This window comes from Eleginops maclovinus, chromosome 23 (genome assembly GCF_036324505.1).
Source record: "Eleginops maclovinus isolate JMC-PN-2008 ecotype Puerto Natales chromosome 23, JC_Emac_rtc_rv5, whole genome shotgun sequence".
In the NCBI taxonomy this organism is placed as follows: domain Eukaryota; kingdom Metazoa; phylum Chordata; class Actinopteri; order Perciformes; family Eleginopidae; genus Eleginops; species Eleginops maclovinus.
The window spans coordinates 7679173-7693627 of NC_086371.1; the positions used below are offsets into that span (position 1 = coordinate 7679173).

Consider the following 14455-nt stretch of genomic DNA (forward strand, 5'->3'; position numbering starts at 1 on the left):
TGGGAGAAACGTCTACATCAGAAAGTCCCACATTCTTTATATTTCAAAGTTTTAAAAGCCAGATGAAATATATATATAAATAACATCCCGTCTCAATTGCCATTGCATTTATTAATGTGTTTATTACACTAGAATAATACTGCTCTCAATAAAAGTGTAACAATACATTGATGGCATCAACAGAAAAACAAAAGCCTTTACTCCTCGAGGTCATTAAACTTTATGCTGATTCTATAAACCTTAATCTTATTTATAAACCGCTTTCTGCTTGGAGCTACCTACGTGCTCAATATGTGTAGAAGTTATGAAAATAAATATCTGCGTTCATTATTATGAGGATTGTATAATGTGTTCCATACAAATAGCTGTTTGCTTGAATTCTTCAAAGTGTTACGTTTATTTCGGCCATGACTCAGCAGTGTTTACTAAAGTTGTACTACAGTCTGTTGGAGTTCAGTCTGGGGTCACTGTTGTATAAAATCCAATCATTGCATTTCGCGCCATTCCTGACTCACAGGGCGGAAGTTTGTAGAGTCACGTGACACGCGAACGCCCTCAACTTTCGCGCCACCACGAAAGCCCGCCTCTTGCTGCGGAAAGAAGCGACGCCATTGGCTGCTGCATACGTCAGACTCGCGCCACTTCTTGCACCGAGACCGGGGAGAACCGCAAGCTGAATGTGAATGAATAGTAGTCTCCGGTGATACTGAAGTAACTAAACCTTGAATTTAAGCTCAATTTGGGTCTGAAGGTACATTTAGGATTTTGGAATCAAGTTATCTCACCTGAGGGTCAACGTCTGCAGCCATGGCTCGTAAGGATTATGCGGCAGAGAAAGGTAATGTGTTAACTTTCACAATAACGGCATGGCAGCAACAGGTTGGCCCACATTAACGCAGCTAAACTTTAAACTAAATCTCCTCTCCAAAATGCGTCTTTGAACACGTACGTTCCTGATCTGTATCATTGAGTGTGTTGGTATAAAATCAGCTACTCTAAAGCATCTTAAATCGTGTCTGCGCAAACAATTCAGAAGCTAGTTTCGTTACTTTAGCTCTTCGTTTTCCCTCTACACTTATTCATTAGACCACAGCCCATTAAGTTATGCATGTGAATTTTAAAGCTTCAGATACAACAAACCGGGACATAAACCTTTAGGTCGCACTCACTTTTCTCCTTACTTGTAAGTAACTAGTTACTTGTTAGACAGACACAGTGACCCGGATGGATCCGTTTAAACAAAGGAGCAGGCGCCACTGTGGAAGCACATGTCCAACAATAACTTTTTGTAAAACGAAGATGAATTTCTCAAACGACATATTTCTGTTGTATCTAGACATATGATCTTTGTTGTTGTTTTCAGGTGAACTTTGCGATTTAAACTCACAATGCACAATCTCAAATGCACAATGCATGCAGTTTAAGGATAATGTAAAGTGTAACGTTAGACATTCGCATACACGTTAAAGTTGCTTTGTTAACAACACATTATTCTTTAGTAAAAAGGCTTCTTTATCAATGATTTGAAAAGGTACAATAGTAAACATTAGCACGTCAATAAGTTAAACAGTGGTGATCATTCCACTTTGTACCTATCAATACCAATAGGCCAATTCCCTATGCTTTGCTGATGGATACTTGCTTGAAATGCTGGTGTATGTAGTTGGTTAAGTCCACGACTATTTGGGCTCCAACTTTGGCACTGATGAATCAATTAATGTTATTTGTTTTAAGGTTAAAGAGACCCCAGAGGAAATAGCTAATCCTTACACAAACATCCCAGGAGTGGAACCAAACTTTTCTATTAGTTTACTTTATTTGTTAACTTGTATGGTTCTGTAACTCTGGGATATTGTGTTTGATTTGCCTTGAACTTAAAATGTTAAACCTAAAAAAAACAAACCGAGAAATATCTTAATCTGTTTAATTTATGAATGCTAAGTTAATTGTTACATTTGTTTGCATCACACACATTGTATTACTACAATAACCAGTATTTATTCCACTGTACACTATTTAATATTGCGTTCTGTTTGTTATCTTATTATATTTATTTGTCTATAGACTTCTGCTTTGGTTTGGTCACTTGCAACATTCAGTTTATTGTATTTTATTTGAAATGTATTTAGTTTACTACTTGCGTTACTTGCACATTGGTCTTGCAATATAATCTTTACTCTTGCACTATTTTTCGTCTTATATCTTGTATATATTTATGTTGCATTGTTTGAGGAGCCTGGGATTTAAGAGTTGTATTGCCATAACTACACTTTAGCTTCGGTTCATATGACAATAAAGCATTTGAGTCTTATGAGTTTTACATGGAGGATGTCATCAGAAATCTGGGAAGTTGAACCTAAAGTCAGCAACGTTTTTTTTATCGTTTAGGGATTATGTAAATTGCGGCTAATATAAACGGACCTGTCCATGTTAGAATCACTCAGCTAACCCGAGCTAACGTTAGAAGATGGCTGGCCCTGCTTTTGAAAACAACAGCCAGGACTCTTTGTAAGAGCGGAGGGGTGGGACGCGGAGGGATACTCCAGTGACGAGGCACAAAAGCCATGTGCTGCTTTGTTTACAATAACATCCTCGAACAGAGAAATAATAAACCAGAGCCTCGGATTTTCTGCAAAAGCGACAAAGTAAGTAGGGTGTTTTAATATTCGCAGTAGGGATAATTAAATTTCCTGTACGGTGATATTGAATATTGTTAGTTGTTGTGGCTCTTTCGAGAAGTGAGGGATGTTTTTCGCAAAGAAAAAAAATGGACACTGAACTGAGCGCGTCTGCTGTATTTACATTTCCCCCGAATAAATCTGCTGCGTAATTGTCGGGTATTTCACTTCAAAACTTTGATAGTAGCTACACACAAGTGGAATTTGCTTCATGTAGTACACCAGTGGCAGTTTGCGCTCTAATGTAGGCAATAGTGACTCATCGAGATTACAGGATGCCATGTTACTCAACAAAGGGGGTCGTCGCAGGACAACAAATTAGCTCCCAGTTTCCAGGCCCGCGGGTGGTGGTGGTGTTGTTAATGAAGCATTTAAATTCTTAAAAGCAGCTTTGCTATATAAACATTTTAAAATCCAACCCCAGAAAACAATGATTTGTTTGTGTGAATATACTGCATAGTGAACACACAAATCTCCACCTGGTGTTTACCAGATGTAGCCTGTTTTCTTGGTTGTTCTTTTTCCTGTGAATTAAAGCCGAAGGTGTTTTTTTTTATGTTTTTGCAGACAAATGCAAAAGGGTCCTGCAGGAGTTTTATTCTGAGGATGACAATGGGAAGAAGGTGTTCAAATATGGAGCTCAACTTGTAAGTATAGTACATTTATATTAGTTATTGTGTTAGTTATTTAAATGTTTGAGGAAGATTAATTAAGATTAAATTGTTTCTTTATTATAATAAACTGAAGCTCTTTAGGTTTTTGACCAGTCAACATAACCTTTGGATTTAAGAAGAAAATGTTAGCTTATTTTTTTGTACCAAACAATTTCTCAATATAACTAACAGATTAAGCAATCAATAAAATAATCACAAGTTGCAGCCACAACAGCTTTAAGAAGTGGCTTTTTTGCCCTATGGATTTGTACATTATAACACTGACATGAATAATTTAAGTGGAGAAACACGCTCAAATAAAATGGATCTTTGGTCATTAATATTTTAGCAACCATTTTGTCCTCATCATTTCCTGTAAGTATTGACTCGTCTAATTTCTTCAAAACTAAAGGAGAACAACGCCTCAAGTGGCATCGTTCTTGATTGTCTTTCATTTGTTTTCCATTAACTGTTAACTTGGGGGTGTTAAGAAGCTGCCAAGGACCCTTTTACCACATCATGGCTAATCTAACTGTTTGTATTCACAGGTGGCGCTGGCCCACAGAGAGCAGGTGGCTCTCTACGTGGATCTGGACGATGTGGCCGAGGAAGACCCGGAGCTGGTTGAGAGCATCTGTGAAAACGCCAAGCGCTACACAGACCTGGTCGCTGACGCCGTTCACGAACTGCTGCCAGAGTACAAAGAAAGAGACGTATGTGTTTATACGCAGTAGATCCTTAATGTTTAAAATAAAAAAGCATGATCAGATTAGCTATCTCAACAATCTATCAAGTCATGTTATCTAACAGTCGTAACATTTTTAACAAGCTTGATTTTATACGGTTAATATTAGGATTAAGCTTGTCTGTTACTAGCTTAGCATCAAATATGTTAAACGTGAACAGCTGATAAAACAGTCAAAGGGACAACGTACATTAGCTGCGGTATAATGTATATTTTTTATGTTAACAATCAAGACTATAAAGGCAGGGGGTTATTTATTAATATCTAAATGCGCTTCCTATCCAGGTTGTGGCCAAGGATTCCTTGGACGTGTACATTGAGCACAGGCTGATGATGGAACAGAGGGGTCGTGACCCTGCAGAGACCAGAGACCGTCGTAACCAATACCCACCTGAACTCATGAGGAGATTGTAAGTTGAGACAGATTTAGGGTTTCATTTTTAATAATATTTCAGTCTATTGATTATGGTGATAATTGCATTTTGAAAACCTGTCTCATGAACTGTTTCTTCCTTCCACAGTGAGCTGTACTTCAAGGCACCCACCACTTCTAAACCCAAAGTGGTTCGTGATGTGCGCGCAGACAGCATCGGGAATCTGGTGAACGTTCGAGGGATAGTGACTCGTGCCTCTGAGGTCAAACCAATGATGGCTGTCGCTACGTACACATGTGACCAGTGTGGTGCTGAGACCTACCAGCCCGTAAGATTGTATTTTAGTCCTCTGATCATTATCTGCTGTTGGATATGTCACATCGAGTGTCACTCATAAATACAATCTTTGCCCCTTCAGATCCAGTCTCCCACCTTCATGCCCCTCGTCATGTGTCCCAGCCAAGAGTGTGTCACCAACAAATCTGGAGGGCGACTCTACCTGCAGACCAGAGGCTCCAAGTTTGTCAAGTTCCAGGAGCTGCGTATCCAGGAACATGTAAGGAACTTCAAACAACTTATTGCACCCTCACTTTTGCCACGAATTGTATTTCTCTGATTGCAGCTTGTTTCTTTTTTCTCAAATGTTTCTGTTTTTGTCTCACAGAGCGACCAGGTCCCCGTCGGAAATATTCCAAGGAGCATGTCTATTTATGCCCGTGGAGAAAACACACGTCTTGCCCAGCCAGGAGACCATGTAGCCGTCAACGGAGTCTTCCTCCCTCTCCTTTCCACAGGATTCAAACAGGCCACTCAGGTATGTATGGGGCTCTTATCCTGAATTAAGTTTAGTCTGTTTTAACATAGCACTCAATCCTAGAAATGAAGAAATGAAATGGTCAGCTTTGGCCGTTTATTTTCTTCTCGCCCCAGCCTGGGTATCTTAACAATGAAAATGCATCCCATCTCCAGGGTCTTCTGTCAGAAACGTACCTGGAGGCTCATAGCATCACACTCATGAACAAGACGGAGGACGATGAGCTCTGCAATGAGGATCTGAGTGAAGAGGAGCTGCGCGGCATCACAGGTTGGCGCCTGCTTGTGTACGATGACTGTATTCAATCAAATGAGACCTGTATGAGTGAATTTAGCAACTGAAGTGATTGTGTATCTGTTACAGGGGAAGGATTTTATGAGAAACTAGCCGGCTCGATAGCACCAGAAATCTATGGACATGAAGACGTAAAGAAGGCTCTGCTCCTGCTGCTGGTGGGAGGGGTACAGCAGGCTCCTAAAGGCATGAAGATCAGAGGTGAGCAACGACTCGAGTTCATTATTTACATCTCTACTCGAATAAAGGTTGTCCCAGTGGTGTTTACAAAGAAATGCACACTGTTGTTTAACATGAATTCTCTGCTGAATCGTATCATGAAAAGATTAGTACAGTAAAGACTTTAAATGTGAACTTAAGGTTATGATGATTTACTTATTATTAATAATTCAATAACAGATTGTGTGCACGACACCATCTCCTTTCCTATCCATATGTTTGGAGCACAAAGAGTTTGCCTTTTTTGAGAAATGTTCTAATAACCGCAATGCTCTGATTTTGGCTCTTGTCCCTTAAGGCAACATAAACGTCTGCCTGATGGGAGACCCCGGAGTGGCCAAGTCCCAGCTGCTGTCCTACATTGACCGTCTGGCTCCTCGAAGTGAGTACAGTTTTGTTTGTGGGAGTAAAAGTCCTGTGTCTGGTTTAATGTTTTATCCAGTCAGGTATTTACTTTCCATTAACTAGGGGAAATATTAACTTTTGGGATGGGATTGTCCTACTAGAGAGAGGCTGTTTTTTTTGGGGAGGTTTTTTTTGTGCCTGGTTCTGGGCACAGTTGTGTGGTTGTACCTGTTTTAATAATTCTATCCTCAACTTTGACTATATAATACCTATCTTCACGCTTGAATAAAAGGCCTGTAGCTGTCATTTCATCCCCATTGCTCACTTTCTCTTGTCCTCTGGTTTTCAGGCCAGTACACGACAGGTCGGGGTTCCTCCGGTGTGGGTCTGACTGCAGCGGTGATGCGTGACCCCATGACTGGAGAGATGACCCTGGAAGGTGGAGCCCTGGTGCTCGCTGACCAAGGCGTCTGCTGCATTGATGAGTTTGACAAGATGGCCGACGCTGACCGCACAGCCATCCACGAGGTGATGGAGCAGCAGACCATCTCCATCGCTAAGGTAAAGACAAACGCACTGGTTCAAATATTCAAAGCTAATGCCTGCATCACAACTTAACTGATGTGTTTTTAACTCTTTTCCAGGCCGGCATCATGACCTCCCTCAATGCCCGCTGCTCTATTCTAGCAGCCGCCAACCCCGCCTACGGTCGCTACAACCCGCGGAAGAGCATCGAGGCGAACATTCAGCTCCCCGCCGCTCTGCTCTCCCGTTTCGACCTGCTGTGGCTGATTCAGGACAAGCCGGACGCCGAAGCTGACCTGCGTCTGGCCCAGCACATCACCTACGTCCACCAGCACTGCCGCCAGCCGCCCACTCACTTCACCCCCATCGACATGAAGCTGATGAGGTAAAAATAGGCATTATGTTTGGACATGGTAGGGGAAACCCTACAGGTGCTTAGGGCAATAGATATTAGCATGAAGGCAAATATATTATTCTGTAATACTTTTTCTAACAGTTTAAATGCAAGCCTTATCTAAGGAGATGTTCTACTTTGAGCAAGCCATGTTCACAATAGCACTAAGAAACTTTCCACAGCGTTGAGAAATTCTGAAAGAAGACATGCACTGGTCAAGAATTGACTGTCTCGCTTAGCCCTTCCTGCTTTTCAAATATGTTTCTTGTAACACCGTTTCAAACCAATAATTGATTAAATATACCGCATCGTTTAACAAATTCTCCAATGTTGATTCCTCCAGGCGTTACATCGCTGTGTGTAAGAAGCGGCAGCCTGTGGTGCCCGAGTCGCTCGCTGACTACATCACCGCTGCCTATGTAGAGATGAGGAAGGAGGCCCGAGTCAGCAAGGACACCACCTTCACTTCCGCCCGAACCCTCCTCTCCATCCTCCGTCTCTCCACTGCCCTGGTGAGAAATACACCTTTAACAAGCTTTGGGTTGCAGCAACAGCAAACAGCCCGCTTGAAATAATTGAAACGGCAACAGACGTGTAATTTCTTCCAACAGAGGAGAACTTGTAGTCCAGTGTGTGGTAAAGTGCTTACAGTGCAGGTAGTAACTATAACCTGGCCTACTGCAATGTGAGCACTTCTTTCACACGCCGGACAAAAGATCTACTGTCTGCCAAATATTCATCATTCGGCAATAGCAAATCAAATAAATGCAAGTATTCTTAAACGTGTATTTTTTATATTGGCTTTCTTGAAAGGCATCACTAGAAGTTGATTTCCTGAATTCAAGTGATGCGTGTTCTGTTCTCTGCCCCTGGGTGTCAAAAGTGCTGTTTGTGCAGGTAGCAGTCATCCACCTACTGCAAAACCAGCACTTCAGGCACACAGCTCGGCACTGTGCTGCACACGGATCTCCACAAGGGGGCAAACGGCTACCATCCCTATGTGGGAGAAACGGCTTGAGTGTATTTTCTTCACATATACAAAATTCAGTGTTTGTTGCGATGCTACACGTGTGATCACTGGATAATCATGAGGGAGCGCTTAGTCTGATCCTGGCCAGCTTTGCAGGGTAGGCAGTCAGCCTGTGTGCTTTAGGTGCCGCTGTGCAAACCCATGCAAAACTGACCATGGTCAGAACTGTCATCAATATGTTCCACCCTTGTGTGTTTGAAGCAGAAAAAACATTGGTTGGTGTTTTGAATTTCCACATGTAGAGAGACTAGCTGGTGTTGAGAGGCGGAGACTTGGGCAATTGCCGGCCATCCCAGAGGGCATTGCACTTGTCTCGGTCTGACAGTGCCGGCACAGCGCAGCCTTCGTTATCAAGAGAGATCAAACCTAAAATTGGCAACGATGCATGATTGTTTTATTTATTTTCCCATCTCAATGAAAATCCACACTCTTTTTGTCCCATCTCTGCAGGCTCGCCTTCGCATGATGGAGACTGTGGAGAAGGAAGACGTCAATGAGGCCATGAGACTGATGGAGATGTCCAAGGATTCACTACAAGCTGACAAGTCCAGCGCCACAAGGTCCGTGTTTCCACTTTCTAACTGACGGCATTTGATTAGCTTCGACTTTACACAAGACGAGTGACCGGATATCGTTCGAGCCCAAATCCCCTTTTTATGAGTTTCTTATTTGCCCGTAACGGTAGCTGTGTATCCTGGAGGAAGCCGTAAAATGTCTCTGGATTTTTATGGAGCTCTCTTCACACGGAAGCATGTTAACTGAGAGGCATGTTGACACCCCTTACCATGTACTGCTTTTAAACATTCAGGAGGCTTTTTTTTCAAATGTAAGGGAGAGAAACCAGGTCGTCTTCTACTATAACAAAAAATCTCAAGCAAATATTTTATTCGCTTAAAAATATAGCTTTACATATGTTGCGTAATATCCTGATTGACTTTACAAGAACAAACGGTGCAAAATGACTTTGGTTTTAGCGAGACTAGTAGAAATACATTCCAAACCTTCTCTGACTAAATGCATTTTTCAAAGCGTCAAACTTTTATAACTCGACAGTCTTCTTCTGATGTCTAAAAATCCTCATCCCCTCTGATTTCCTTCTTCCAGGGCTCAGCGTCCGGCCGACGTCATCTTCTCTCTGGTGCGCGAGCTCTCCTCGGAGGGCGTGGCGGGCAAAGGGGGAGCCGGCGGGGTGGTGCGCGTGACTGAAGCCGAGCAGCGCTGCATCTCTCGTGGCTTCACCCCCGCCCAGTTCCAGGAGGCGTTGGAGGAGTATGAGGAACTGAACGTGTGGCAGGTGAACCAGGCTCGCAGCCGCATCACCTTCGTCTGAAGAAACGCGTCTCCATGCACGCTGCGTTTCCGACTCCGAGGGAAAACTCTTTGTTGTGGGCTTTCCACAGACTTCTATCGGGACTCTGCTTATTTCCTTCCACAGCGTAAAAGCAAGTCAAGCAGAACCTGGACATTTTAAAGCATGACCTGCTGTTGGAAAGTCCATGGCTTTCTTTTATGTTAAGATTCCTGTTCACCAGTAAATCTCTTGTAAATATGTATGTTGGGATTGTGTAGCATCTGCAGTTCAGAGTTTAAGGCTTCCCCTTTCTTTGCATTTCTGTATTCATTCTACGCAAACCAGGCAAGATAAATTAATGTTGGACCTTGTATTGTGACTTACCGATATAATAAAATGATGGTTCAATACTTTGCTTTAATGTGGTTCATTGAGCCTCCGTTTTGCACATAAAATGGGATGAAGAAGAGTTGGAAATGTGCCACAAATTCCCCCCCCCCCCCCTGCTGAACACCTGGTTTTATTATTCAACATAATGGCTGCTTTCAGGACTTCCTTTACATGTCTTGCTCATAAAACATGCTAACATACAGCGCTGCAACTAACAATTATTTTCATCATAGCATGGTCTATAAATCTCTTAAATATCCAGCTTCCTACAGCCCAAAGCTATGTCTTCAAATGTTTATGGTTTTACACTCAGCCTACAGTGATTATTCTTATTAAAATATGATTTACTAATATTTCAGTTATTAAGGCTAAGAGAATTGGTACTAAAAGGCCTCTTGTACACTCCTGAAGTACCCTTTTGGGCTTTGAGTTGCTTTTGTCTGACCAAAGAAAGAAATCCCAAGATGTTCACATACGGTTAGTATGTTCACAAACTAAATAAGTCATTACTTTTGAAGTTGCCAATTAAAACCTTTTGTAGGAAGAAGCATAGTTATGACACACATCCTTCTTACATTTGTTTTTACAGTTTTAGTTTAGTTTTGACCCTTTATAGAGCAATACACTCCAAATGTTATTCATATATCTTAAGTCCAATGTAAAATCCTCATTTGAAATAGCTTTAAATCCACGGTGTATTAAATGCTGACAAAAGTATTCCACATTTAAGTCCTTCTACATTTTGTTTCTCATTTCTTTTAAATGGCACACTTTTTTACTTGATGCTATTTCTCACTAAAGACAACTTCAGGAATTATAGATTTGTAATGCAGTTTTAATGTGAGGTTATAAATGTTTTAAGATAAATCCTGTGTCTTTTAAGAATCCAGCTTCAGTCTTATTTCAACACTTGAAACAAATGTACTATTGAACATGTTAGGACAGAAAGAAGCTTCTTGTTTCTAAGAGCTGATTGCCAGTATCCACGGTCTCTAATGTTGAAAAGCAGGTGTCCTCTGGGTAAAAATAACAGCCTTGTGGAGCCGGCAGCGTTTGAGAAATCTCTAACAAGTCATTATAAAAGTACGTTTAAGGCCGAGCGGATCGTCATCTAGGATTTTATTGTCTTTTTGGCTGAGATACTGTGTTAGTAGGCAGCTTTTTCCCCCAAAGTTGCAGTTGTCCCAGCAGGTGATGCTTTCCTTCCAGACTTAATGGGGAGTTTCCATTTGAAGTCTGTTCTCTTTATGGCTTTGCTGCTCAAACTGCAGGGGCTTTTTATCCTTAATTGGCGCCAAAGGCCCCTTATTAAACGGTATTAAAAGAGAGGCGGGGACTGGATTTTTGTCGTCAAAGTTGTCGCAGTCCCATTGGACAGGAGTTAGTGTTGGAGGGGATTTGAAACACGGATCTGTATTTAACCCACTCGGCCCTCGTAGTGGAGTGAAGACAGCGTCCTGAGCCAGGTGAGTAAAACATGGAAGATATTTGGCATCAAAAGTGCTAGTTAGTTTAACTGAAAGTTCATTCACTTCTAGGGTAAAGCTTAGGTTCTCTCTGTTATATTTCATCCCTCTTGTTTGGAACCAGATTAGATGTAGTTTTTCTTGTGATGCTGTTAGTCTTAAGAAAGGTTTTCGTAAAGTAGTCTGTACGTTGTAAGAAAATCAAAGAAAGGAAGGTACAATAAGTTACCAATGTACACTTTAAGATGTGATTTTCTTCCGTTAAGAAATACCAATTACTTGTCTTTTTCTTAACGATTCAACTCAATTTGGGCATGCAACACAGGGGTTCGAGATGATTTCTTCACTATGGTTGTTGGGGGCACTCTGCTGTCTGGTGCTCCCCGGTAAGTGCTGATTCTTTATTTAACAACTGCCTAACCTTTCTCAATTTCAGAATTTTGCTTCTGCTCATGACATACATTTAAGCAATGAGATCCAACTATTATGACAATTATGTAAACAAATTGTCATTTAAAGGGACACAATTCTGTGTAAGTGGTAAAAGAAAATATGAATTCATTATTTAATGGCAGTTCTTTTATGCAAGACTTTTAGACCTCTACGTAAATCTGAGCCACTTTTAAAGTGAGGCACAAGGGTGAGACAAAAATCTATTGAAAGTATGATAACTTAAATCAAACCAATGATCTGTCTCCTCTTCCAGGCCTGCTGGAGTCCAAATCTTTGTTAAACGACATGCAGCAGGAGGGTAAGCAGATCGTAAATAAACCTGTTAAGAAATATATTATTTTTCTAAGTGACTTGAGCTTCATCTCATCTGTTAACAGAGATGGTACCCGTCAGTAACGTTGGTATTGACTCACAGAGAGCAAACGGCTTTCTGAGCAACTCCAGGCCGAAGCGTAACGTGGACCCGAGGTGGTACAGAGGAAACCCAGACTTCCAGTCCTACTACCGCTACTACAGCAGCATCGGACACACTGAGGGGGTGAGCACAGTATGACCTGTAAAGATACAAGGCTTTGTGTTCACAGTCTAGTTCTGGGAGAGTTTAGTGAGAATGAAATGTGTAACTGGTAGTTTATTGATCCTAAAACCGAATCAACGCAGTCTGGGTCCAAAAACTGTGAAATGCATTCAAGAAAAATATATGACATTTAGCTTCCTGCTGTGAAGCAAAGGAACCTTCTTATTTCCCTTTTTCTCTTAAATGTGTTCACAACATTATTGAGTCTGTGGTAGCCATCCAGAGGTTATTGTCTGAATGGCCCCATTACTGCACTTTCGCCTCCTTATAAAGAGTTTACATTAAATTAGGGTAAAATATTACCGACTCAAAGCAGGGATGATCTTTTCACATGCTCAGCATCGTCTGGATATTTTAATTCTGAGCCCTGAATGTTTCAACATTAATCTTTCCTTGAAGGGAAAAATATAAGCCATAAGAAGAGTTAGAATGAAGCCTTAAATGTAATTGATTTGATGAATTGTTGTGTAATAAAACAAGGCAGTAGAATACTAACAACAACTCAAAAAGATGTCCAGAGGCATTTAGAAGGACTTTTACCTTGATACACTTTATAAGCTAGCAAAATCACATTTGAAACTACAGATAAACTAAAACCAGAAAACTAGTAAGCAACAAAAATCAAGCCAAATAAAAACATATCAAATCAAATAAAAATGTACACTGTGTGTTGAACCTTATGTGTGTTTTCCACAAATTCAACTCTATTAAAGGCCTTTGTGAATCTAATACATGTTTCTGTTTCTCTCTCAGATCTATGAGATCGACAAGCTGCGGATGCTCTACCAGCAGATGAGGTACCTGGAGCACACCTACGGCCCCGACGCCTCCTATTACCAGAACAAGCTGGGAGTGCCGATGATCATGTGTGACCCAGTTACTGACAAGAAGTGCAAAGTGGCTCTCCCTCCTCCTCCTCCCATGAAAGGAAAGCCCACGGCCCCCCTGCCGACCCCCCCGCCTCTCCCCCCGGCTCCAGTCATCTCCCAGGCTGACGTCCTGTACCTATGCAACAAGAAGGACCCCCTCTGTAAGCCCCACATCGTCTACATGCCCACCGGCTCCGTGCCTGTGCTCTGCGACCCTCGCTACCACCCCCACTGCACCCCCCAGAAAGCTCCAGCTCCAGTGGCAGCAGTCCATCCTCCTCCCCCTCCTCCACCACAGAAGTCCGCCCCCGCTCAACCCCCTCCTCCTCCACCTCCAGTCCTCGTCAAAAAAACCCTCTCGGTCCCCCTCCGCACCTTCAAAGGCATGGAGTACGACTGTGACCCCTACTGGGACCCCGACTGCCTGATTGACCACCCTCCCCGGCCCATGAAGGGAAAGACTCTTGTTGTCCAGCCACCACCCCCCCATTTGGTGGAGGAAAAGGAAGAGGAATCAGTGCCGGAGAATCCTCCACCTGCTCCCAAAGAGAAGAAAGGACCCATCTTCCCTTACTTCTTCCCCAAGCCCTACAACCCCATGGATGATCTGTACGACCCAATGCGCTTCCAGTACCCGCAGCCCGCTGCTGCCTCCGACGAGCCCGCAGAGTCCGGCCACAGCCAGTGAAACATTCAGGATGTGTGGGAGGAAAGGAGTTTGTAATATTAAATCAAACAGACATTGATTGGAAAAATGTTCATATTTTGAGGAATTTTAACATCTTGCAAATGTGCTGTCATGGAACTCTGTTCTAAAGCATTGAAAAGTTGCAGTATTTGTTTATTGAATTGAACTGTTGATGTGTTAACCACCACTGGTTGCAGTGTTACAAGTATGTAATGCCAATGATATCGGACTGATGAGATAATAAAGCGTCACAAAACAGTTTCTCAGCAGTGATTGAGTTTCAGCGTTCGAGTATACTGGAATGGAAAGAAAATGTTTTTTCAGGGTTCCCATACTTTCCTAAATGTGAAACGTAAGGACTTTTCTGGCCCAATTTCCTCAAGGACCCAACATGGATCGAGGTTAATTAGCCTACTGATAAGACACTGAGCATTTTCAGCAAAACAATATACTGTTAAGTTGATCAATAGAGACAGGGACTATTTCAAAAGTTGAAGATTTAAGTAAAGACATGTCTAATCTAGCACAGAATATAAAAACTCAAGCTTTTCAAGGTCCTTTAGTCCCTCCAGTTCACATACGGATTTTCAAGAAACTATGGGAACTATCTTGGATACACTTTTGAAAAAGGTGCAAGAAGACAGAAAGGA

At 42.0% G+C, this 14455-nt stretch overlaps 2 protein-coding genes across 3 annotated transcripts; both read left to right on the forward strand.

Moving 5' to 3' along the window:
* Window positions 1-613: 613 nt before the first annotated feature.
* mcm7 (minichromosome maintenance complex component 7) lies at window positions 614-9772 on the forward strand. 2 transcript variants are annotated; one of them, XM_063875699.1, is made up of 15 exons: window positions 614-838; window positions 3246-3325; window positions 3880-4044; window positions 4362-4486; window positions 4598-4778; window positions 4869-5006; window positions 5115-5264; window positions 5420-5534; window positions 5628-5759; window positions 6076-6159; window positions 6472-6683; window positions 6767-7032; window positions 7385-7553; window positions 8522-8631; window positions 9176-9772. In XM_063875699.1, exons 1-15 carry the CDS (start codon window positions 808-810, stop codon window positions 9399-9401), a joined length of 2184 nt encoding a protein of 727 aa, XP_063731769.1. In that variant the 5' UTR covers window positions 614-807; the 3' UTR covers window positions 9402-9772. The 2 variants fall into 2 exon arrangements, with proteins under 2 accessions (XP_063731769.1, XP_063731770.1); XM_063875700.1 differs by lacking the exon at window positions 614-838 and adding an exon at window positions 2554-2645.
* Window positions 9773-11552: 1780 nt separating this feature from the next.
* LOC134860117 (uncharacterized) lies at window positions 11553-13805 on the forward strand. The gene is made up of 4 exons (XM_063876959.1): window positions 11553-11604; window positions 11925-11969; window positions 12049-12209; window positions 13002-13805. Exons 1-4 carry the CDS (start codon window positions 11553-11555, stop codon window positions 13803-13805), a joined length of 1062 nt encoding a protein of 353 aa, XP_063733029.1.
* Window positions 13806-14455: the final 650 nt, after the last annotated feature.